The sequence below is a fragment of the Ceratotherium simum genome, chromosome 18 (assembly GCF_057802395.1).
Source record: "Ceratotherium simum simum isolate JZ-2026a chromosome 18, ASM5780239v1, whole genome shotgun sequence".
Lineage (NCBI taxonomy): Eukaryota > Metazoa > Chordata > Mammalia > Perissodactyla > Rhinocerotidae > Ceratotherium > Ceratotherium simum.
The window spans coordinates 50,492,205-50,517,224 of record NC_141917.1 but is presented as its reverse complement, the minus strand read 5'-3'; the positions used below and the strand labels follow the sequence as shown (position 1 = coordinate 50,517,224).

At 39.2% G+C, this 25,020-nt stretch overlaps 1 protein-coding gene across 2 annotated transcripts; it reads right to left on the bottom strand.

The window, feature by feature from the left end:
* SHISAL2B (shisa like 2B) lies at nt 1-24,195 on the bottom strand. Of its 2 annotated transcripts, XM_004423031.3 has the most exons (3): nt 23,789-24,195; nt 19,247-19,404; nt 1-192 (listed from the first exon to the last, which is right to left on the bottom strand). In XM_004423031.3, the coding sequence occupies exons 1-3, from the start codon at nt 23,977-23,979 to the stop codon at nt 65-67; spliced, it is 477 nt and encodes a 158-aa protein (XP_004423088.1). In that variant the 5' UTR covers nt 23,980-24,195; the 3' UTR covers nt 1-64. The 2 variants fall into 2 exon arrangements, 1 of the variants encoding a protein (XP_004423088.1); XR_015555121.1 differs by lacking the exons at nt 19,247-19,404; nt 23,789-24,195 and adding an exon at nt 8,333-8,564 and having other exon boundaries at nt 129-192.
* Between the last annotated feature and the right edge of the window lie 825 nt (nt 24,196-25,020).

Sequence of the window (25,020 nt, the reverse complement as noted above, 5' to 3'; positions counted from 1 at the left end):
TATGTTTGAAATGCACTCTATTTTTATTTCTTGTTCTCTCCGGGGCTTTTACAGCACAGGATTTTTAATAATACACAGTGTTGATTTGTGATGTATCCATTGTTTTTTCTTGAATTGTATCATCAGCTTCGTAGGATGTTTCATTTGTTGCTGCATTGGAATTGGGGGCTTTGGTTTTCCTGTTTGAGTTGCCTGCAAATACACAAGACAAAATGAAATAATTATTTGGGATTATGACAAAATTTGACTTCTTAAAATTTGTGCTTAAAAAATAAATGTTGTAGCAGTAGTGAAAAGATGATGTCCTGAAAACGCTATGTTAATGAGTGAGAACTGAACCATTTCAAATTTGTTTTTGAGCATTTCCTCCTGAAAGTCAAATAAGGGAAATATTCAGTAACAAAAGTAAGGATTCCATTTCCCTGCTTATCTTTTTTTCTTCATGCTTCCATGGAAGAAACTGCCTATTTGATAAGAAGATAATTTTTGGGTTGCTAAATAAAACTGTGACTGTCCCTATGCATAAAGTGAACAAAACCATCTAAAGCCAATCATAATAATTTGCAACTCTCAAAGCTTTGCCATCATAATGAATTTAGATGTAATTTTTTAAAAGAACACATTTGTGTCACAATCTCATTCACTCATTCTATGTAAATCTGAGTCCAAAATGCACAAAGGTAGAGGAATATGGACCTTTGCACATCAGAAGTTCAACTAACAAGCTTATAGCAAAGAAATGGATTATTCTTCAACAAATGGTTAGAAAAGAAATAGTGAAAATAATTAATGTATCATATATTTCACTAATATATACAATTTTAAATATATTTAAATAATATATAAATATAGAATGCAATGAAAGAAATCACAGACGTCACTAATGACCTCCTGTTGCCAATCCACAGTCCAGTTCACAATCCACATCTCATTTGACCTATTAACAGCATTTTCTTTTTTGGGCTTCCGGGATGCCACTCTTCCTTGACTGACTCCTGTGTTACCATTGCTCCTTCTCAGCCTCTCTTGCTGGTCCCTTTTCTTCTCCCAGGCCTCTTAGACTTAAGTGCTTCAGGGCTCAGCCATTGGTTCCTATCGCTGTCTCACTCCCTAATTAGTCTCATTAGTCCCACAGGTTTTAATACCATCTCTACGCTGATGACTCCCAAAGACATATCTCTAACCCAGACCTCTCCTGAACTCCAGACTCAACCTTCTAATTGACATCTCCACTTAGATATCTAGTAGACATCTCCAACTTAGTCCAAAACTGAAATTTGGATCATTTCCAGAAAAAAAAACGCCTACTCCACTTACAGTTTTTCTTCCAGTGGCTCGAAGCTCCATGTCTCCAGCTGCTTAGGCCAAAAGCCTCAGTCCTCCTTGATTCTTTTCTCTCACACCCCACATCCAATCCATCTGAAATCCTGTCGACTACACTTGTAAAATATATCCAGAATCAGTCCACTTCTCACCACCTTCACTGCTACCACTGATTCTATTTTTAGCACAACACTCAGCGTGATCCTTTAAAACATAAGTCAAATCATGTCCTCTGCTCAGAACCCTCCTTTTCACCCAAGTCTTTATAATGGCCTACATGATCTCATACACACACACCATTAATTTCCTTGACTTCATATTTTTCTATTCACCTTCTCATTCGCTCCAACCTCTTTGATCAAACATTTCAGGCGTGTTCCAGCTACAGGGCCTTTCCACTGGCTATTCACTCTGTCTGGTATGCTCTTCTCCCAGATTATCTGCATGGTAACTCTCTCATTTCCAAGTCCTTGCTCAAAAGTCACCGTTTCCATTGGACTAAACACTGTATTTAAAATTGCAACTACACCCCCCCATCCCCAATCCCTTTTGTTCTCCACTTTTTCCTATAGCATTTATTTTCTAATATACTATATAATTTACCTATTTATTATGTTTATCATTTATTATCTATCTCCCCTCACTAAAATGTAAGCATCACATGCCAGAGATCTTTTAGTAGTTTATTCATTGATGATGTGTCTAGAAAAAAATGTCTTGCACATAGCTGTGTTCAATAAACATTTGTTGAGTGAAATAATGAATTAAAGCATAAGACTGAAAGTTTGACGTAGTAAAAACTTTAAAATTGTAGCTGGCAAAAGACAAGATTGGAAGTCAACTGGGAAGAAAAGTTTAGAACAAATGATTCATGTCTAACATATAATGAAGTCTTACATATCAATATTTAAAACATTAACACCTCTTAGTGGGTGAAAAAAAATGGACAAAAGATATGATGGCTAATAAACATGAAAAAATCTTCAATCTTACTAGTCAGAAAGAAATGTAAATTCAAAAGGTAATAAACCATTTTTCGTGTCTCAACTAGGCACAGATAAAGGGTGTGGCATGATGCACCACATTTTTTTTTAAGTCTGAATTTGTAATGCAATTTTAACGTAAAGTTCCCAAGGAGACCAACAGAGATGAGATCTAAAATTTATATAAAAAGATGTTCAGTGGTTATTTTCAATACCAAAGAATGTAAGTGCCTTAAATTTCTAATAATAGGGGAATTGCTAAATTATCATGCATGAAGTATCATAAAATGGTGATTTCCAATAAATTTTTATCACATGGAAAGTTCTCAGAATACAATGTTAAGTATGAAAGGATGCAAAATTATCAGCAATGCAATAATAGCTAGTACTTTTGGCTTACTATCAGCTTCTCTCTGCTTAAAATCCTTTAGGATCACATCTGAACTTCCTGGTTAGGCCGGGGACCTGGCCCTGCTTCCGTCTCCCAGCTCAGCTTGCCCCACTCCCTTCCTTATACTTGGTATTTCAGACACACAGAAATACTGACAGGTTCCCCAAGCGTGCCCTGCTCCCTCTCTCTGCCCCAAGCCTTTGCACACACTCTTCCAGCTACTCGGTGTCTTTACTTTCCAATCACTTTCACTTGAATAACTCTTAATTGTCCTTCAGATTTTCGAAATATCTGCTCTGAACCTCCCTAAGGGGACAGGGGACCCACTGACCAAGAGGTTCCATTATTAAAAGTAGCTACTTCCTCTACTTTTTGCCATCTAGACTGTCTTCTTGATATGACCCTTTCATTTTTTTTTCTTTAGATAAGTCTAAGCCTCACCTTTAAGTGTGTGCATACTGCCATTTATAAGTAATTGTATAAACTGCTTTCCAGGGGCAATCAGGACATCTCCCACTGTGGGTTGATTTCATAGTTCCACACTCAAAGGGCAATATTATTTACAAGTTTTGAAGAATGATGTCTCACTACAGCCCAGATCCTGCCCATAGGACTGAAACATGTATGGTATTGTTCTCTGGGCTAATACTAAAAGTATTATAAGTTTAAAATGTAGGGCATAAAGAGGTACAGTACATGGTTTTATTTCATTACATTTCTTCTGAACGTTTTTGATGGTAAAATAATGTTCTACTTCTAAACATCCAATAATAATGTTTCAACCATATAATTTGGTTTTTAAAAGTTAATTTTGTAGGCACAACATTTTCTAGCCTGGCAAGGAGCCCTTTGCCCAATCAGCCAGCATAGCTGTTTAAGATACATGTAGCAGAGAAAGCTGGCATGGAAATTTGATAAACTGACAAATTCTTGACTGTTATTTACAAAGTGGACTTTTTAAAAAATATTAGATTCAGGCCGACCCCGTGGCTTAGCGGTTAAGTGTGCGCTCCGCTCCCGGCGGCCCGGGTTCCAATCCCCGGGGGCGCACGCACCGCTTGTCTGGCCATGCTGAGGCTGCGTCCCACACACAGCAACTAGAAGGATGTGAACTATGACATACAACTATCTACTGGGGCTTTGGAGAGAAAAAGGGGGGAAAAAAGGAGGAGGATTGGCAATAGATGTTAGCTCAGGGCTGGTCTTCCTCAGCAAAAGAGGAGGATTGGCATAGATGTTAGCTCAGGGCTGATCTTCCTCACAAAACAAAACAAAACAAACAAACATATAGATTCAAATTTAACTACTAAATACTTAAGTAATGGAATATATTCCATATGGGGGCCCTTAAAACTTTTTTCCTCACATAATATTTAAAAAACAAAATGTTTGTAGGTTTATTTTTCATTTTATCACAGCAGGAAAAGGTAAAAGATCAAGGATATAAGATGTAAATTGATTTCATATTATCTGGGTGGCATTTGTATCTTACATAAGCATTTCTTTAAACATCTAAAATTTTAATATTGCATTTCCTGGAAGTCTGAAAACTGTAATGTTGGTTAATTCAACTCTTTCATGTTTCCTAAGCTTTTTCTTACTTAAATTTATAATATTTTAATCAGATTTTCAAGGTGTTTTTATCTACCTTGTCACATACAGTTTTTGTTTTTGTCTTTTTTTATGGGAAATAAACTCAGGAAGTTATTTCCTGACTTAGTTTGGGGTTATCTCTAAGTCATCGTCATTCTGACAGGTCTAGTTTCCATGATGTTTTCTGGCCACAGCTGAAAGAGTTTAACCTGTCTACTGCCCTCTGAGATTTAAAGGCTTGCAAAATACATTCCAGAATTAGGGATTTTTCTTCATCTAGGACTTGTAAAGACTCCCATTCTCCAGCCCTGACCCCATTATTCCCTTGGCCACTGGATCCTTCTAACCAGTGTAGGTGCAGTCAAAGATTATTTCTTAGATTGGCTTCTTAAGGCAAGGCAGTTCCCCTAACAAAACCAATTTGCTAACGAACAAGAAAAGATTTGTTGTAAATAAACACAATACTGACATCATTTGGAGCAGGAGCTTTGATTAGCAAGTCAACACCTTTGGTGTTCACTCTCTTCCTGCAGCTTATAAAAATCCAAAGGTGCTTTCAATGTATATCCCTCTGGAAGTTGGAGTAATTGGACATATGGAAAAACAATTACAATGAGTGGGATGCCATGATGACGGAGTCCTGCTAACTGCATTCCTTTGGAATGATTTTAAAAGAGAAAGAAGCAAAAGTCTCAGCAACCTCAGCTTTTCCTAGTTTTGCTTTAATAAAAAGGAGCTAATTTCTTAACCAATGAAATAGGGATAAAACCAGCTGCCTCCTTTCTGTCACAAGGTTACAACATGGATTCCATTTTAAATAAGAAATCTGTAATTCCATTGAGCTCCCAAGGGATTTGTTACACCTACAGAGTTTTTCTTATTGAATTCCTCCTTTTCTTTAGCGAGTGCACATTGCAAAGATCCAGCATCGCTGCTTTGGCTTGGGTTGACATTAGTTGTTCTTTCTGCTGCTCGCATCCCATTTTCATTCTTTTTTCTGGTCTGGTCATTTTACGTAAATCTCAACCTTCCTTTAATCCTATACCTCTCAGACTGGCATTTAAATTAAAGCTCTGGCCTTTGCCAAAGTTTAAATCCAATTCATCAAACAAATCAAATTCATCAAACAAAATCTTTCCCCTTATCCTCGTCAAAAACTAGGCCAATATTCTTTTTCTGATAACAGATTTTGCATTCATTTTCAGAACCATCCCTCAGGGATCCATTTATCCTATAACTCATTTCTATGAACTCTGTTCTTGCCTGCCATTTCAAAATATCAAAAGAATACTGGGGACCTCTGCAGGTCTTCATCTCCCGGCTATATGGCAGAACTGTAATTAAGCTTCTCTGCCATTATCTACCTATATCCTCCTAGCTTCTGTGTTACCCTTCTGCAGTCTTACAGCAGCTTTAGTTACTAATCAGCTAGTTCACTTTATTGTTTAGCAGAAAATTTACAAATCCCACTCACACTACAGTTCCTTCTAATGGAAATAAGCAATCTTAAATTAGCACCCTAAAAGTATTTTTTATTTGCAAGAGGATGTTTTCCCTTCAAATTTAATAAAGTGCACAGGACTGGATCTGAGGTAAATGGTGAAATGAGCAAAACTTGCCTAGTAACCTACCGATCTATTGACCGTCCCCTTCTTCAATGTCCTGCCTTCCTCTCAAGGTATCTCATGTAAACATGGTCAAAAATTCATTGTGAAGGTTAGTATCCTAGACTAGCCTTTTTGCTTTGCCCATCTGTCAATGCGTGAAGGCAAGTTCTATCCAGAAATGTTTTTTCTACCCTATTTTTTCCACAGTTGGCCTTCCTTTTTTTCTTTTCCTTTTTGGCATTGTTAAATTCTTCCAACCGTTGATGACAAACATAACTCAGAAAGGAATTTAGCTGATATTTTAAATCCTTTAATTGAATTTTAACAAGAGACTGGATTCTATTTTGCTTATTGGTTCCAACATCAGCTAGGATTGCCCAACCCTCTGCCCTGAGGAGGACTCACAAATGTTAAGTGTCACAGTAGCTCTGCTGAGCAATTTGATTTTCTACATTCTAGAAACAAAAACAGTCATAGGAAATTCTAGGCTCATTATTTTAAGCAGAAAGGTCCCTTTAGGAGACACAAATGGCCTTTTCTGCCATTGAGTCCAAGCGACCCCATCTTCTACTAAGATCTCAATGAGTTCATAAAGCCTTTCTGAAACCAAGAATGGTATTACAAAATAATTTGGCAGCCTAATTAATAAAAGATTTAAGCTGAGTTTTGTTGGAGGGGTGTTAAGACTACTAAGAAAAATAACTCCCAATGTTATCTATAAATTTAGTACCCATCAAAATACCACTTGAGTTTTAAAAATTTGACAAGGTGATTCAAAAGTTTATTTGGAAACCTGAATATTACAAGATTAACCAAGAAACTTTGAAAAAGAAGCATAATGGGAGGGGAGGAGAAAGTCTTGCCTAATCAGATATTAAAATAAATTACATATCTACAGTAATTTTAAGGTTTATTACTAACTTAAGAATAAACAGACTGATAAATTTAATAGAACAGAAAGTCTAAAAACAGGTCCCAGTATATATAAGAATTAGTTTATAACAAAGGTGACATTTTAAATTGGCCAGAGAAAGATAGATAATCTGGACAATTGGCTCATTATTTGCAAATGAAAATAAAGGCAGATCCCTACCTCACACTTGACCCCAAAATTAAAATTCCAGGATTCTTAAGGATTTAAATGTAAAAACAATGAATAATTGTATTAGAAGAAAATATAGGTGACTATCTTTACATCTTATAGTGAGGTAAGAACTTTCTAAATATGAAACAAAAGGGAGAAATGACAAAAGGAGAAACTTCCACAGTTGAAAAATCGTCACGTACAAAATCAAAAAGGAAACAACTATGAAAAACATTTGCAACATATGTGGAAAACAGTTTAGTTACTGGCTGCAAAGTTCTTAGAAAGCAATGAAAAATGAATACTCCCATAGGAAAATGTGTATAAGATAGGAGCCACAATATGCCACAAAAGAAATAATGACAAATAAACATTAAAATGTCTACTCTCACTCCTAACTAGATGAATTTAAACTAAAACATTATATTATTTATCTCAATTAGTAAATACTATATCATTTTAGAAATTAGTAAAATATATATCTTTTGAAATAATAATACCCATGAAATAGTACTTTTCTGGAGGGCAGTCAGTACTTGTATCCAAAGCCTGTCATATATGCCCATCCCTTGGTCAGCAATTCCACTCCCAGGGATTTATGCTAAGAAAATACTTAGATGTTCAATGTATGTGTGTAACAGAAGAAATGGAAGCCAGTTCAAAGCCAATAATTTAATAAAATATGGTATACTCAGACTTTGGTTTTAAACACCATTCCCAACTAAAATGAACCCGGCTTCTTGGAGAAATGGCAGATTCCAGGGCTGGAACAAGAAAAGTACAGGATGCTCTGGAACATCTTGTGACAGAAAGCAAAAAGCTGCTCAAAAAATGACGGACAGGGGCGGAGTCAAGATGGCGGCGTAGGCAGACTCTGAACTCACCTCCTCCCGTGGACACAGCCAATTTACAACTACTCGTGGAAAAATTACCCCTGAGACAGAACTGAAAACTGGATAAGAGGAACTCCTGCAACAACGGACAATCCTAACTGAGGTGGAAGAGGCAGAGACTCCCTTCCGGAGAGGAAAAACGCCGCCTTCACAAGCCGCCAGCTTCACGGCCGCCGGGAGCAGCTCACAGGTACGCAGCCTCCCTGGAGGCGCGGGGTCCTGAGCCGGGGAGCGCCCCCGCTGTGGGCATTTTGTGGACCCAGCACAATCGAGACCAGCGGCATAATATCTGACTTTGCCTGCTACTAAAACATTGGGGAGCACCCCCGGAAAACCCGGTTCACAAAGAAACTAAAACTGGCTCTTAAAGGGCCCGCACACAAACTCACCCATTCCAGAAAGCATCCTAAAATCACCAGAAAGAAAGGTGCACAGTGCTTCGGTGACAAGAGACTCACCTAATAGGCCCTGAGTGCATCTCGGTGAGGGGTGAGACCTCTCCAGGGACTGGGACATTGGCGGCGGCCATTGTTGTGGCCTGGTGTGAGCGTGCTGACACAGACGCCATTGGAGTTCTCCCTGAGACCTGCTAGCCCAGGGTCTGCTCCACCCGCTAGAGCACGGATTTAATCCAGCTCAGCCAGGGCAGGCAGCCCACCCTAGAGACTGGCCCCACCCAACAACAAGCCCTCAGGCAACGTGTGGGCCTGCATAGATTGGTGACTGGATTCTCTGCAGCCTGGCAACTGAGCTGACTTGAGCGGGGCAGGGTGTGCACAAGGAGCGGGTGGAGAGTGTGGGGCGGTGGCAGAGTGTGTGGGGCTCCCGCCGTGGAGAGACTGGGTCCACTTGGGGAGGTCGGGGCGCTCACACGGGGCAGGACTGTGTTGACTGTGTGTGTGGACCTGTGGGCGGCAGGGCTTCTCAGCCACAGAAGACTTGTGCTTCTCAAAGACCCACATAGGAGGTTTGTTCCACCTTCCAAAACCTGAAACAATTGGGTGCTCCTGTGCCTGAGGCCAGCCCCACCCAGCTGCAATCCTCAGAGAGCTGACAAGAGACCTAATAGGCTAGAGGCTTACAGCAATTGTAAGGCCCTGAGCCTAACAACCTGCCACGGTGGGGGCCTACTCACTTAAAAGAAATACTGCAACACAAATGTGGTATTAGAACTTACAGCCAACTGTGCTGGGGCTCCCCACAGCTGATAAAGAGACTGAAGGGCCCACAACAACTACAAGCAGCTGAGCATTACAACAGCTGGCCAGGAGCATAACTCAGCCTCCCTGGGCGCCTACAGGGAGAGCAAACAGGCCACAGCAGAAGGATACACGTAGCCCACATAGGGGTCACCCCTGGAACATTGAGAACTGAGGGAAGTACACTGGAAGCCTCCTAAGCCATCACTTACATAAGGTCACCTATCCAAGAGCAGGAGACGTAGCTGACCTACCTAATACGTAGACACAAGCACAGGGAAAGAGGCAAAATGAAGAGGCAAAAGAATACATTCCAAGTAAGGGAACAGGACAAAACCCCAGAAAAGGAACTTAGTGAAACAGAAATGAGCAACCTACCCGACAGAGAGTTCAAACTAAGAGTGTTAAGGATGCTCACTGATCTGGGGAGAAGAATAGATGGACTCAGTGAGAATGTCAACAAAGAAATGGAAGATATAAAAAAGAACCAATCAGAAATGAAGAATTCAATACTGGAAATGAAAAACTCATTAGAGGGACTCAAAAGCAGAGTAGAGGATACAGAATAACGGATCTGTGAGCTGGAAGAAAGACTAGAAGAAATTACCCAAGGTGAACAGGTAAAAGAGAAAAGAATTAAAAAGAGTGAGGACAGTCTAAGGGACCTCTGGGACAACATCAAGCGCACTAACATCCGTGTTATAGGTGTCCCGGAAGGAGAAGAGCGAGACAAGGGGGCAGAGAATCTATTTCAAGAAATAATAGATGAAAACTTCCCTAACCTAAGGAAGGAAACAGACATCCAGGTACAGGAGGCACAGAGAGCCCCAAACAAGATAAACCCAAAGAGGCCCACACCAAGACACATCATAATCAAAATGTCCAGAATTAAAGATAAAGAGAGAATCCTAAAAGCCGCAAGAGAATGTCAAGTTACATACAAAGGAAACCCCATAAGGCTATCAGCTGACTTCTCAGCAGAAACCTTACAGGCTAGAAGAGAATGGCACGATATATTTAAAGTGCTAAAAGGAAAAACTTACAGCCAAGAATACTCTACCCAGCAAGGTTATTGTTCAAAATGGAAGGAGAGATCAAAATTTTCCCAGATAAGCAAAAATTAAAGGAGTTTGTCACCAAGAAACCAGTGTTACAAGAAATGTTAAAGGGACTGATTTAAGGGGAAAAGAGAAGACCACAAATAGGAAAAATTATCTATTTCCACGATTAGAACGTAATGGATACAAATGCACAAAAAGAGGTTGGATATGATATCAAAAACATAAAAGGAGGGAGGAGGGTAGTTAAAGAGTACAGCTTTCAGACAGAGGTCAAACTAAAGTGACCATCAATTCTGTATAGAAGAAGTAAGGAACAGAGAAGGACTACTAAAACACTGAGGAAAAAAAAAAGTTAAAAAATGGCAGTAAGTACATACTTATCAATAGCTACTTTAAACGTCAATGGACTAAATGCTCCAATTAAAAGGCATAGGGTGGCTGACTGGATAAAAAAACAAGACCCATATATATGCTGCATACAAGAGACACACTTCAGACCTAAAGACACTCACAAACTGAAAGTGAAGGGATGGAAAAAGATACTCCACGCAAATGGCAATGAAAAGAAAGCTGGGGTAGCAGTACTCATATCAGACAAAATAGACTTTAAAACAAAAACTGTAAAACGAGACAAAGAAGGGCATTACATAATGATCAAGGGAACAATCCAACAAGAGGATATAACACTTGTAAATATCTACGCACCCAATGTAGGTGCACCTAAATATATATAGCAATTATTAACAGACATAAAAACAGAAATAGACAGTAACACAATAATAGTAGGGGACTTTAACACTCCACTTACACCAACGGATAGATCATCCAAACAGAAGATCAATAAGGAAACATTGGCCTTAAACGACACACTAGAACAGATGGACCTAGTAGATATATACAGAGCATTCCATCCAAAAACCGAAGAATACACGTTCTTTTCAAATGCACATGGAACGTTCTCCAGGATTGATCACATATTAGGCCACAAAACAAGTCTCCATAAATTTAAGAAGATTGAAATAATACCAAGCATCTTTTCTGACCACAAAGGTATGAAACTAGAATTCAACTATAGGAAGAAAATCAGAAAAGCCACAAATACATGGAGATTAAACAAAATGCTACTGAACAACGACTGGGTTAATGAAGAAATCAAAGAAGAAATCAAACAATACCTGGAGACAAATGAAAATGAAAATACGACATGCCAGAATTTATGGGATACAGCAAAAGCGGTTCTAAGAGGGAAGTTTATAGCAATACAGGCCTATCTCAACAAACAAGAAAAATCTCAAATAAACAATCTAACAATGCACCTAAAGGAACTGGAAAAAGAACAACAAACAAAGCCCAAAATCAGTAGAAGAAGGGAAATAATAAAAATCAGAGCAGAAATAAATGAAATAGAGACCAAAAAACAATAGAAAAAATTAATAAAACCAAGAGCTGGTTCTTTGAAAAGATCAACAAAATAGACAAACCTTTAGCTAGACTCACCAAGAAAAAAAGAGAGAAGGCACAAATAAGTAAAATCAGAAATGAAAGAGGAGAGGTTACAACAGACACCTCAGAAATACAAAAGATTATAAGAGAATACTATGAAAAACCATATGCCAACCAATTCGACAATCTGGAAGAAATGGATAAATTCTTAGAATCATACAACCTTCCAAAACTGGATCAAGAAGAAGTAGAGAATTTGAATAGACCAATCACCAGTAAGGAGATCGAAACAGTAATCAAAAACCTCCCCAAAAATAAAAGTCCAGGACCAGACGGCTTCCCTGGTGAATTCTACCAAACATTCAAAGAAGACTTAATACCTATCCTTCTCAAACTCTTCCAAAAATTGAGGAGGGGGAAGCTCCTAACTCATTCTACGAAGCTGACATTACCCTGATACCAAAACCAGACAAGGACAACACAAAAAGAAAATTACAGGCCAATATCACTGATGAACATCGATGCGAAAATCCTCAACAAAATACTAGCAAATCGCATACAACAATACGTTAAAAGATTATACACCATGATCAAGTGGGATTTATTCCAGGTATGCAGGGATGGTTTAACATTCGCAAATCAATCAACGTAATACACCACATTAATAAAATGAAGAACAAAAATCACATGATCATCTCAATAGATGCAGAGAAAGCATTTGACAAGATCCAGCATCCATTTATGATAAAAACTCTGAATAAAATGGGTATAGAAGGAAAGTACCTCAACATAATAAAGACCATATATGAGAAACCCACAGCTAATATCATCCTCAATGGTGAAAAACTGAAAGCTATCCCTCTAAGAACAGGAACCAGACAAGGATGCCCATTGTCACCACTCCTATTTAACATAGTATTGGAAGTCCTAGCCAGAGCAATCAGGCAAGAGAAAGAAATAAAAGGGATCCAAATTGGAAAGGAAGAAGTGAAACTGTCACTATTTGCAGATGACATGATTTTATATATAGAAAACCCTAAAGAATCCACCAGAAAACTTTTAGAAGTAATAAACGAATATGGGAAAGTTGCAGGATACAAAATCAACATACAAAAATCAGTTGCATTTCTGTACACTAACAACGAAGTAGCAGAAAGAGAAATTAAGAATACCATCCCATTTACAATTGCAACAAAAAGAATAAAATACCTAGGAATAAACTTAACCAAAGAGGTGAAAGATCTGTACACCGAAAACTATAAAACATTGCTGAAAGCAATTGAAGAAGACACAAAGAAATGGAAAGATATTCCGTGCTCTTGGATTGGAAGAATTAACATAGTTAAGATGTCCATACTTCCTAAAGCCATCTATAGATTCAATGCAATCCCTATCAAAGTTCCAACAACATTTTTCACAGAAATAGAACAAAGAATCCTAAAATTTATATGGAACAACAAAAGACCCCGAATAGCTAAAGGAATCCTGAGAAAAAAGAACAAAGCTGGAGGTATCACACTCCCTGATTTCAAAATATACTACAAAGCTATAGTAACCAAAACAGCATGGTACTGGCACAAAAACAGACACACAGATCAACGGAATAGAATCGAAAGCCCAGAAATAAACCCACACATCTCTGGACAGCTAATCTTTGACAAAGGAGCCAAGAACATACAATGGGGAAAAGAAAGTCTCTTCAACAAATGGTGTTGGGAAAACTGGATAGCCATATGCAAAAAAATGAAAGTAGACTCTTACCTTACACCATACACAAAAATTAACTCCAAATGGATTAAAAACTTGAATGTAAGACCTGAAACTGTGAAAGTTCTAGAAGAAAACATAGGCAGTACGCTCTTCGACATCAGTCTTAGCAACATCTTTTCAAACACCACATCTGACCGGACAAGAGAAACAATAGAAAAAATAAACAAATGGGACTACATCAAACTAAAAAGCTTCTGCACAGCAAAGGAAACCATCAACAAAACGAAAAGACAACCTAACAATTGGGAGAAGATATTTGCAAACCATACATCTGATAAGGGCTTAATCTCCAAAATATATAAAGAACTCATGCATCTCAACAAGAAAAAAACTACCAACCCAATTAAAAAATGGGCAAAAGACCTGAACAGACATTTCTCCAAAGAAGATATACAGATGGCCAACAGACACATGAAAAGATGTTCAAAATCATTAACTACCAGGGAAATGCAAATCAAAACTACAATGAGATATCACCTCACGCCCGTCAGAATGGCTATAATTAACAAGACAGGAAACAACATGTGTTGGCGAGGTTGTGGAGAGAAGGGAACTCTCATACACTGCTGGTGGGAGTGCAAACTGGTGCAGCCACTATGGAAAACAGTATGGAGATTCCTCAAAAAATCAACGATAGAACTACCATATGATCCAGCTATTCCACTGTTGGGTATTTATCCAAAGAACTTGAAAACACCAATTTGCAAAGGTACATGCACCCCTGTGTTCATTGCAGCCTTATTCACGATAGCCAAGACTTGGAAGCAACCTAAGTGCCCATCAAGGGACGAATGGATAAAAAAGCTGTGGTATATATACACAATGGAATACTACTCAGCCATAAGAAACGATGAAATCCAGCCATTTGTGACAACATGGATGGACATTGAGGGCATGATGCAAAGTGAAATAAGTCAGAGGGAGAAGGTCACATACCGTATGATTTCCTTCATTAAGTAGTAGATAATAACAACAATAAACAAACACATAGGGACAGAGATTGGATTGGTGGTTACCAGAGGGGAAGGGGGGAGGGAGGAGGGTGAAAGGGATAATTGGGTACATGTGTGTGGTGATGGGTTGTAATTAGTATTTTGGTGGTGAACATGATGTAATCTATGCAGAAATAGAAGTACAATGATGTACACCTGAAATTTTTACAATGTTATAAACCAATGTTACTGCAATAAACAAAACATTTAAAAAAAAAAAAAAATGACGGACACATTTTGAAAGAACACAGGACCCAGTTTAAAGGGGTTCCCACAGGGCAAGTCTGAGACAGTTTAAGGGTCAGAATAAATGATGATAGTAATAGAATATTTTAGAATAAAGAATCTGAGTCCATACTGATATTAATAAATAAATGAATAGGTAAATAAATAGAGGAGAGAGGAAAGCTCTTCCTTGTAGTAGAATAACAACTAATAAACATAGAAGGAATGATGAGATTAGAAAAATCACCATTTTACAGCTATTATAATAATAATTCTGAAATTATTTTGAAATTTTGAATGAAAAAATTCAGTCAAGAACCATCAATGGGCAGGTGAAACTTTGAGGAGGAACAGGATATTTTCGTAGTCTCAAACTACCTCCCCACAAATTACTTAGTAATGACAAAGGGAAAATTAGTGACTTTACAACGTTTTATTCCAACAAATACAACCTTAACCAAAGAATCCAAGTTAACATCACCAATAATGGGATAAACCAATATTATGTGCTTCCTGATATGATGTCCTGAGAATATAACTTCCGTGGTATTCCTGTCAAAATGTACAGTCTCTCTCCAATCATGAGAAAACATCAGACAAACTTAAATTGAAAGACACTGTACAAAACGACTGGCTTCTACTTTTCAAAAATGTCAAGATCACGAAAGATAAAGAAAGGCTGAGGATTCAAGGAGACTAAAGAAATACGACAACTAATTGCAAGATGTAATTCTGGACTAGATCCTAGATAAGAAAAAACAACTATGAGGAATATTGGTAAAATTTGAATATGAACTGCAGATTAGACAATATTACCCTATCTATGTTACATTTCCTGACTTTGATAAATGTACTGTAATTATGTAAGAAAAAAATCCTTGTTCTTAGGAAATACATACTGAAATATTTATGGTTAAAAGGCATGATATCTGCAAACGATTTTCAAATGGTTCAAGAAATATACATCAAGAGAAAGTCAATGATGAAGAAAATGATTCAAAATATTAACAATTAGTAAACCTGGGAAAAGGTGTACAACTTTCTCTATACTTTTTTTGCAACTTTTCTGGAAGTGTGAAATTACATCAAAATAAAAGAATCATAGCACCCCATCAAGATAATAAAATGGAGCCACTAACAATGATGACTAAGGTATTTATTTATTGGCATATAAAGATGTCAATATTGTTCAGTGAAAAAAAAAGCATGTTATAAGACTTATTTTCCCCCCATTTTGTTATGTACATGCATCTATACATGCACAAAAAAGAGCCATGAAGGATATTCACCATGGTGTTAATATCTGTTATCTCTGTGCGGTAAGATCATGGATGACGTTATTTGTTTGTTTCTCTATATTTTGTAATTTTCCTACAATAAAAGTGAATTGAAAGAAAGGTTTTCTTTCTCAGGGAGTGAAGATGTATTCTAGAAGAAGAAATATAGCAGACCATTCTGAGCCAGTCCAAGTCCTGTTTTGCTCACAGGCAGAATAAACAATATTCTTAGTATTCCATACATAATTTATGTTTTTCTCCTCAACAACTGTGCCTGACTGCTGATTTGCTTATCCTTTTTCATTTATATCGCCTGCCTTTACAAAAGACCACCAAATACAGGCTTGGAGTTGTCTATTATTCCTATACAACCATATTATTTTATTTGTGCCAAGCAGCTCTACTATCTGCCCTCCTAGTTTTCATCAAAAACTCTGCTTCGAAGAACCCCTTCCCTTGATCCTCCGCCCTTCTCCACAACCCCAGGGTGTCAACAGATACTCAAAACCACAGGATGAATGTGCTTTATTTTCATGGAGCATCAATTTTACTCAGAAATGGGGAGGAGAAGATGCTATTATCAGAGTAAAACAAACCATTATATTATGCAGTTAAATTGAAAATTCCCCTAAATTTCAAAAATAAAATTGGCAACTTCAAATAATTTAAAGCTCATAAGACTCCAGGCAGGCCTTTCCACTCTAGCCCTCGGAATTCCGGAGGCACAAGTTCCTTTATTATCTACCTTTAAGGATTCTCCAATGGAAAAGTTTGAGAAGCGGAGATCAAAGGCATTCACCTCGTTAAGTGTTCCTCTATTAGCCACTAATTCTTCTCCATCTTATGAAATGAACCCTCAATCTCAGAAATGTCTGCTCAGGAATATGCCCTTCACACAGCCATCTTCTGCTCAGAACTGTACATCCTATACAGCACAATTTACAAGCCATGGTGTTCTTTTAAACATTGTCATTTGAAAGAAGCAAAACTCAAAACACAAAAGTTAAAAAAGAAGAAAATGATTATGGGACACAATTTAAAGACCAATCAATTGCTTAACAATAGGACCTCTGTACAAAGTGAGCCCTGCAAGTAGCCCAATTAAACTCCACAGTCATTACCAGAAACCTGCTTGTTTCAGGATCAATTCAACATGTATAAAGCCTTAAATTGTATACATTAATAAGAATGAAACCCAATAGAATAAAGATACACACGGAAAAATCTTGGCAAAATAGTCTAAAGATTAGACTTAGGCTATCGTCATTTATAGAAACAAAAACAGACCAGTGCCCTAAGTCATTTTTAATACGTACACAAAAACACGTTTCCCTTTAGGCCATTCAAATTGCCTGTGATGAAAACAGTCTCAATTATAAAAATTAAAAGGATGGGAGGTTGACTTTTAAGAATAGATGGTTTTGAAAGAAAGGAGTGGTAACTGGTGACACCAATTTTCCTCTCATGCAACGTTTACTTGCTTGATTATTATGCAAACATTTTTTTATGTCCCGAACCTTTAAGGCCTTCTTTAAATGGAATACAGACTTGTTTTCTCAATAGCTAGAACACTGGCATCTATTCCTAGGTGGGAGATCATTGGAATGGAGCGTACATATTTAACAACCAGTATGGCAATGTTTTTTAATTATGACTTCAAAGGGTTGCTTTCAAATATAAACCATTTTCTCTTCCTTTTCAGGTGACATTTGGATTACCTATTTTGTTTTGGGCTCTCCACTATGTCTGATTTGGTTAAAATCAACCCAAGGGGCCAAAATCACCCCATTTGAAAGCAGCGGGAAGGCAGCGATCATATAAAATCCTGCCTTGCCAATAGCAAGCACTCAGGAAAGGTGTATTGAATTAATTTACTGACTTGATAAACATAATGGTTTTGAGAGAGGCAGAGTGGGGACATTTCATTGCCAGAAAGCAGCCTCATCTAACTACATGGGAAGTGCATTAATGGATGTCCTTAGCTAAACAGCGTAAGACTACAAGACTTGAATCAACAAGCCAACTAATTCTGCTGCCAGGTTCTCAGACCCAACGTGAAATAACCTTTTGGAGCAGTCCCTGGAATCAATCAGGAAAAATAACCAATTTTTATTTAGCGCAGTGCATTGTACAGAGGAGGCCACTCAGTGGATGTTTGACGACGGTAATGGTGACAGTAAATATGCTCCTTTGATCACCTACAATAGAGACGCAGTGCTACTCCACTCAATTCATTCAACAAACAGGTGTGAAGTGTTCTAGGCACTAAGGATACAGTAGTGAGCAAACAAGACAAAAATTCCTACTTTCCTGGAACTTACTTTCTAGTTGGGGTGGAGAAAAGTTAAACAATAGATAAGTAAAATATAGAATATATTAGTGCTAAATGGTTAGGAGAAAAATAAAGCAGGAAGGGGGTATGAAATGTTTTGAAGAGGAGTTAAAAATGGAGATAGAGTGACCAGCGAGGAACATAGAAAGAAGAAGAAAATAGAGCATATGGGCAGGGAATTTTCTAAATTTTTTTTAAGAAAGTTTTTCGTTTTCTTTTCAATTCACTTGTGTCTTGTTCTAAATATCTATGTATATTCTAAATTTTTATTAAAATATATTCTAATATATCTCAAAATAAAATTCATTATGACTACTTTTTAAATACACTGATAGACATATTCACAAAAATTTTAACAATTCTTTCTGATTGAGTTTCATAATGAAAACAATTGGCATTGGTGTAGCACTTTATAATTGAGATAACAATGAAACCCACTTCCACAAACCATACATAAAAATTTCTACTTTATGGTCACACTACACACACACACACACACACACACACACACACACACCACTATATCTTAACTAGTTTGTAATCTATTCAGGAACAGAGACTGTCTTCTATTTATTTTTCTATGTCTTTTATATGCCTCTGAATTATATTATAGGCCTCTTTCGAATTCTCCACACCGTAGGGGCACAGGTAAATGCTTAATGACTGTTGACTAACCAATCTCGAGCAATACAACACTGAGAATTAATTATCAGATATTTTGTTCCTCTATTTATTTCACTTCTTTGGCTCCATCAAAAACAAAATTTTAAAATTCCAAGAGGATAAAACCTTTATAACTGAAAGAGATGTAAATATGTTAAAGTGGATTTATTAGATCAATGCATTATTTTTCATGAGAACATTTACACCCTGCCACTATTTTTTCTTGGGCACAATTTCTGTAAGGTATTTCATCATGAAGGCCTAATGTAACATGAATTTTTATAAAGACACATAATAAGTTGAATTTTTAAAAAGCATTCATTGTTAACAGTACGATCTGTTACCCAGGTACGGGTTATTCTTTTGAATAAAATACAGGTAATTGGCCACAAATAATGGATACTGATTACCTTCTCGAGTGGAAGAAGTCTCTAGGTGTTGAAGCTTAAGTCCAGTGTCTAATCTTTGAGGCTTCGTATACAGAAATAAATAGCAAAGGACACAGACGCTGATGACAAAGGCCAGTAAAACAAGGGCAGCAATTCCCAATCCAGTCAGGGCACCAATGCTGAGGAAAGCAGGAAAAACACCGTGACTGTCACACGCTAGTTTCCACATACACTAAAGAGAAGGTTTAAACATTGTTAATTCTTGCTTCGATCATTCATAACCAAATTATATTTTGGTATAAACATTATATGATTGAAATCTACAGCTCACCTTTTTTCTACCATCAAATTCTTCTTACATTTTCTCTATACATTTATATGTTAATATTCGTATAAAATACCATGTGAATTCACGTTACAGGTAAAAGGTCACATGATTCTCTAGGGATCGTTCAAGAACATCTCAATCAAATAAACCTCTATTAGTAATATATTTTAGGAGGAAAGTTCATGTTCACCAATAAGAGATGAACAGAAAAATTACTTCTGCATAAGTAGTGAAACAAATGTTTACCAGAAATGTAGAACTTTTCCTTTGGAGACATGTATGGCAGATATCGTTTACTAATATACAAAACCACAACTATTATTAAAGAGGAGAAGCTTTAATTAAAGGAAAGCAATATTTATGAAATTTATATAAATTCATGTTCAGTCTAAGTTTTTCCTTTCCAAAAGAGCATAACACTAGTGGCTTCTAGCATGTAGGAAGAAACCCTTGTACGTTTCTCTAAAGATAAAGTGGATATCTGATATTATTTGCTCTGCACTAAATTTGTAATAATTCCTTCTGATACAGTTATCTATAAGGCTAATCATTTGAGATTTGAAAACTTAGTTTTCATAAACCTGTGAACTTAATACTTTTAAAAGGGAAAGGGAGCTTAGAAAAAAGAGAATTATCTTGAAAGACTGATATGCAAACATATGTACTTTACTTTCATGAAGCATATGTATGTGTGGGTGTGTGAATATATGTAACTAGATTTTAAGCTGCTCAAGGGCAGATACTTCTGTTGACTTTCCCTTAGTGCTGTGCACACTTATTAAAGTGTTTAATGAGTACTTAGCTTGTAGTAAATGCTCCATAAATAGAGATAAATAATAATTGACTGGTGATTGATTCACTTGTAGTAATTTAAAAGTAATCATCATTGAAAAGTGATGATCATTGAAGTGATCATTGAAAAGTAATGATCTTTGTCTTCAATATTTTCCTGGCTTCCTGGCTTCCATTATCTTGAGGCTTCTGCCATTTCCTAGAAACAAGGGCCCTGACAAGTTTGACAGGTACCAAAAGAAGCCAAGGGAAAAACCGACTAGAGATGCTAGGTGTGTCATCGCTTCAGGAGGAAGGAGGAGAGGATTAAAAGTGGGGGGCTAAGCTCATGCCACTTATCCTTGACTTGAGGAGATAAAGCACCTCTTCACTTTAGAGATTGCCTCCTGAGCCATAGACATGGAGCCAGAATTCCAGAGATTCTTGTGCTTGGTTTATTAATGTCAGCCCAGTTCCCCAGCCCTGCACACAAGTGAAGACTGGGTAATGTTGTGGCTTGAGTCAGCATATAGTTATATATTTAGATTGGAGTTTGCCCTCATGTGGTACATTTTCTTCCAAGGGCTCTGGCAACTCCTCTTTCATGCTTGTTTGCAACAAAGCTGACTTTTGTAGATTGCACGTGTTAGGGAGGGTTAAGACTATACATAGACACATGAGAACATAATCCGCTTAATTAATATTATATGCTGCACAAGGCAGCTAGGAGGCCAGACATCTGGAAAGATTCCTGAAACAAGAATCTAGTTATTAAAAAATCCTCATAGTGGGGGCTGGCCCGGTGGCACAAGCGGTTAAGTGCGCGGGCTCTGCTGCGGCGGCCCAGGGTTCGCCGGTTCGGATCCTGGGCGCCCGCACCTACGCACTACTTGTCAAGCCATGCTGTGGCGGCGTCCCATATAAAGTGGAGGAAGATAGGCACGGATGTTAGCCCAGGGCTAGTCTTACTCAGCAAAAAGAGGAGGATTGGCAGATGTTAGCTCAGGGCCGATCTTCCTCAAAAAAAAAAAACAAAAAAATCCTCAATGAAAAGTATTTAGTCAATTTAAAAGTAAAATTGTCAACTTAATTAAATTCAACATATATATTGTGGGCTTTTAAAGTACACAATTTAAAAATCAGGCCACATGATTTGAAGGAAAAACAAAAAGCATGCTATTTCTGCTTTCTGTTATAAAAGGAGGGTCTTCATAATCTTGACAAATGTTTCCGTGTCACAGTTCCACTTTATTGAAACGTTGCTTTACGCATGGAAAACTCTAGATAAAGATGGAGCTCTAAGAATCTCCTAAAATATTCATTTCAACAAACGCTTATTGAACTCATGTGTAACCCTGTGCAATAAGCATTATTTTCCCAGGTCCCGAAGAAGGTTACTAAAGAAAACCCTAAGAGGTTAGGGATTTGTAAGAGGAGAAAAGATGGGAGTGGGCCAGACACAGAAAGGGAAGAATTAACCTTTCCTCACCACACCATATGGCAGTTTGCTTTTCAATCCCTGAGAGAGGCTCTGAAGCTGCCGTCACGTTACCGCAGCAATTCTACTTGGCAACTTCACTTGCCTGGTAGTAGCTATACTTGTGCCTTTCTCCAGCAGCTGCAGAATCTCAGAACAAATCTAGACTTCTGGAATATTTTTCACAGTTGGACTGTTTTAAATTAGGGGTGGAGAGCAAAGAACGTGGGGGAAATGAAGCTCTAAATTTTTACCTCCCTGTTGTGTTCTCAGAGCTCAATAACTAACAAGAACCCCAGGTTTAACATTGCCAGCTGATGCCATCAGTTGAAATGATTTTTATATTTCTAGGAACTGAGCTACAATATCCATTTTGTCAGTGCTGAATGAAGACCCCAGCAAGCTGTTCATTCCTTTGTGCCCTCATAAACCTTAGCAGGGTTTACATCCTCTGTCGCTTGTCACTTTGGAACTATTTAGGGATCTGAGAATCCCAGGCACTTTTCCAATTGTTTGACTTAAGTTTCCAGTCTCTGTTGGAGGCACTGCCACCATTGTTAACACCTCCAGACTCAGAGCTGGGTTACTATGTTATTTTTCAAAAGGCCAGATAATAAGCCAGTGCAATACAGATTGCTTCCCTCAATAATAAGGATAAGCTGTCATTATTTTCAAGAAGTTTTGGCCCACTCTGGCAAAACACAACTTTGTTAGTATAACTTGTCAGTAAGTGGGCACTCCTTTTGAGATTTTTTTGAAGCTTGCAATAGCTAAAAACAATTATTTTACTGCTTCAAGAAATAATATTTAAAGTCATTTGCTGTAGACTTGGCATGTGTGCCAAATTCTGGATCATGCTAGGAAATTGGGATAAATAATACTCTTCCTCTTACTAGGAGAGTCTCTCTCTCTCTCTCTTTCTCTCTCATCCAGACATCAGCTAATTAGTCTCCAAGAAACAAATTAAGGTAGGATGGGAGTTCTTTGTCATTGTGGCACCCCCTTCATTCTCCAGGCAAAATGAAAGGATCATGTTAAAAGTTTGCAATCCTTTGGAGTGGAGGGTGAGGAGGGTAGCGGGGAGAAGCACTTCGTAGAGAAAATATTTACATAAATAACTAGTTGGAATAAGTAAAATTCCCATCATAGGAAAAAGAGGCAAGAAAGACTCCACCTTAGAAAGTCTCTTCACTTTCTAGCAATGGCCAAATGGCTCAGGTGTTGAGAAAGGGGGTGTCCTGGAAAGGGTCTACAGAGTGTGTAATCATAGCAACTGAAACTCTACCTCTCTATGGGTCTCCATTCGGTTCCGGGTCAGTGTCAGATCATCTGAAAAAGGCAAATTATAAAGCGCAGTCGCTTGCGCGCGCGTGCGAACACACACACCCCTTTTTGATATTTTGAAAACACAGCCAATTCCTTCTCACCCCCAAACACACTTAAAATACTCTGATGCTTGGTTATGCCTTAAAATGAGTCCCAAAGGAGCCCCTTTCTATTCAAATACACCAAATTCCCAAACAACTCAAAAAGAGAATTAAAACCTCCTCAACTTATCTGCGTGTCTTCTCTCTCTGCCAGCAGAGCCACCTGCCTGGGACTGGCGAGAGTGAAGAGCAGCCTGCTCCCGCGAGGCGGGCGGGGAACTGAGCCGGCCAGCCGGGGCGGGCCCGGGTGCGCCCTGGGCGCAGAGCCTGCGCTCCTCCCGCGCGCCTCGCCTGGGGTCCCCGGGCGGATTCACATCTCTGGCGGCCACAGCTCGACCCTCCCCGGACAGGGTCGGCACCGAGCGGGTCCCGGCTCCCTGGGGAGCTCCGAGCCGGGGGAGGTTTCTCCGCAGGGCCCTCACCCGCCCTCGGAGGCTCCGTGTCCTTCCGGAGGGACCCGAACTGAGCGGGTCGCGGGAACCCGGGCGACCTCCCCCCTCCCGGCGTGACTGCTCTTCGCTTCCCCAGACTCCGGCCCGCCAGCCCCGAGCCCTGCCCACCTGAGGCTCCACATGTAGCTGTGCTTGTAGGGGAAGTAGCTGCCCGGCTCGCTGCAGCAGTACTTGAGGTCGGCGAAGCCGCAGCAGTAGAGGAGGGCGGCCCCCTCGCCGCGCCGGGGGCACTGGAAGGGCTCCACGAAGCTGTGGTTGAGGCTGTAGTAGCCGGAGCACACCCGGCTCGCCTCGCTCATCGCGGGCGGCTGCGGGCAGGGGCGCGCGAGGCCCCGGCTCTGCTCTCGGACCGCACCCGTCCCGCACCGCCAGCGCCCGCGGACCCCTCTGTCCCGCTCGCCTCTTCTGATCTGGGCTCTGACCGCCCCGCGTTTAGCCTCGGCGCGGCCCCTGCGCTCTCTCTCCTCCGCCGGTCCACATGGTGTCTGGTCGCTTCACTCGCGCTTCTCCCTCTCGCTACTGAGCGATCCCTCTATCTGCCGGTCTCCCGCCCTGTACCTCCTCTCCCTCTCCCTCCGTCTGCTTTCTTCACGCTCTCCCGACTCCCCTCCACTTTCCCTCACTTCTTCAACAGCCTGGGGACCGTAGCTGTCCCCACTCCGTGCCAGAGAGAGATCTCATCCGAAAGAAGAGTGCAGGCTTAGGACCTTTTTGCCATCTGGACAGATGCCACCGAAGTTGCAGTTCTGTTTGCTCAAGGACAGGGCAGGTGGGCTCCAGGCAAACAAAGCAGGGCTGGGGGAGCCTTTACGCACCGCGGGCCATTCACCCAAGGAGTGGGGTAGTGGGCAGGACAAAAGGCACTGAACCACAGGCGAGGGGGTGTCGAGAAGCACCCCTTCTTCTTTGAGAAGTACACGTGAAACAGTAAAATCTGCCAATTTAAAAGTCAAACACAAGAAACAAAGTCTTCTCCAAAAACTAGTCATGTATTCTGTATTTAGTTAAAATAACCTTGGAAAGGGAAGGAAAGGCAAGAGATGCAGGTAAAGAAAGTGAAGGCTTTCTAGAGAGACAGGCAGAAAGAGGAGGCAAAGGAAACATGGAGAAAGACCTTCATCAGTTTTAATGTGTGCAGAAACTTCCCTTGTCTCCTTTCTGTTTGGTATTCCCGTTTTCGTGATTCGTTTGTTCATAAAGTCTTTTAAAGTAACAATAGTAATGGATGCTTGTTGTAATAAGTCAAACAGGACTTCGATGTGTAAAGAAGAAAATAATAATAGCCTTAAGATGGGCGAGGAGGTGACTGTAACGTTTGTAGAATTTCTGAGATAGATAGA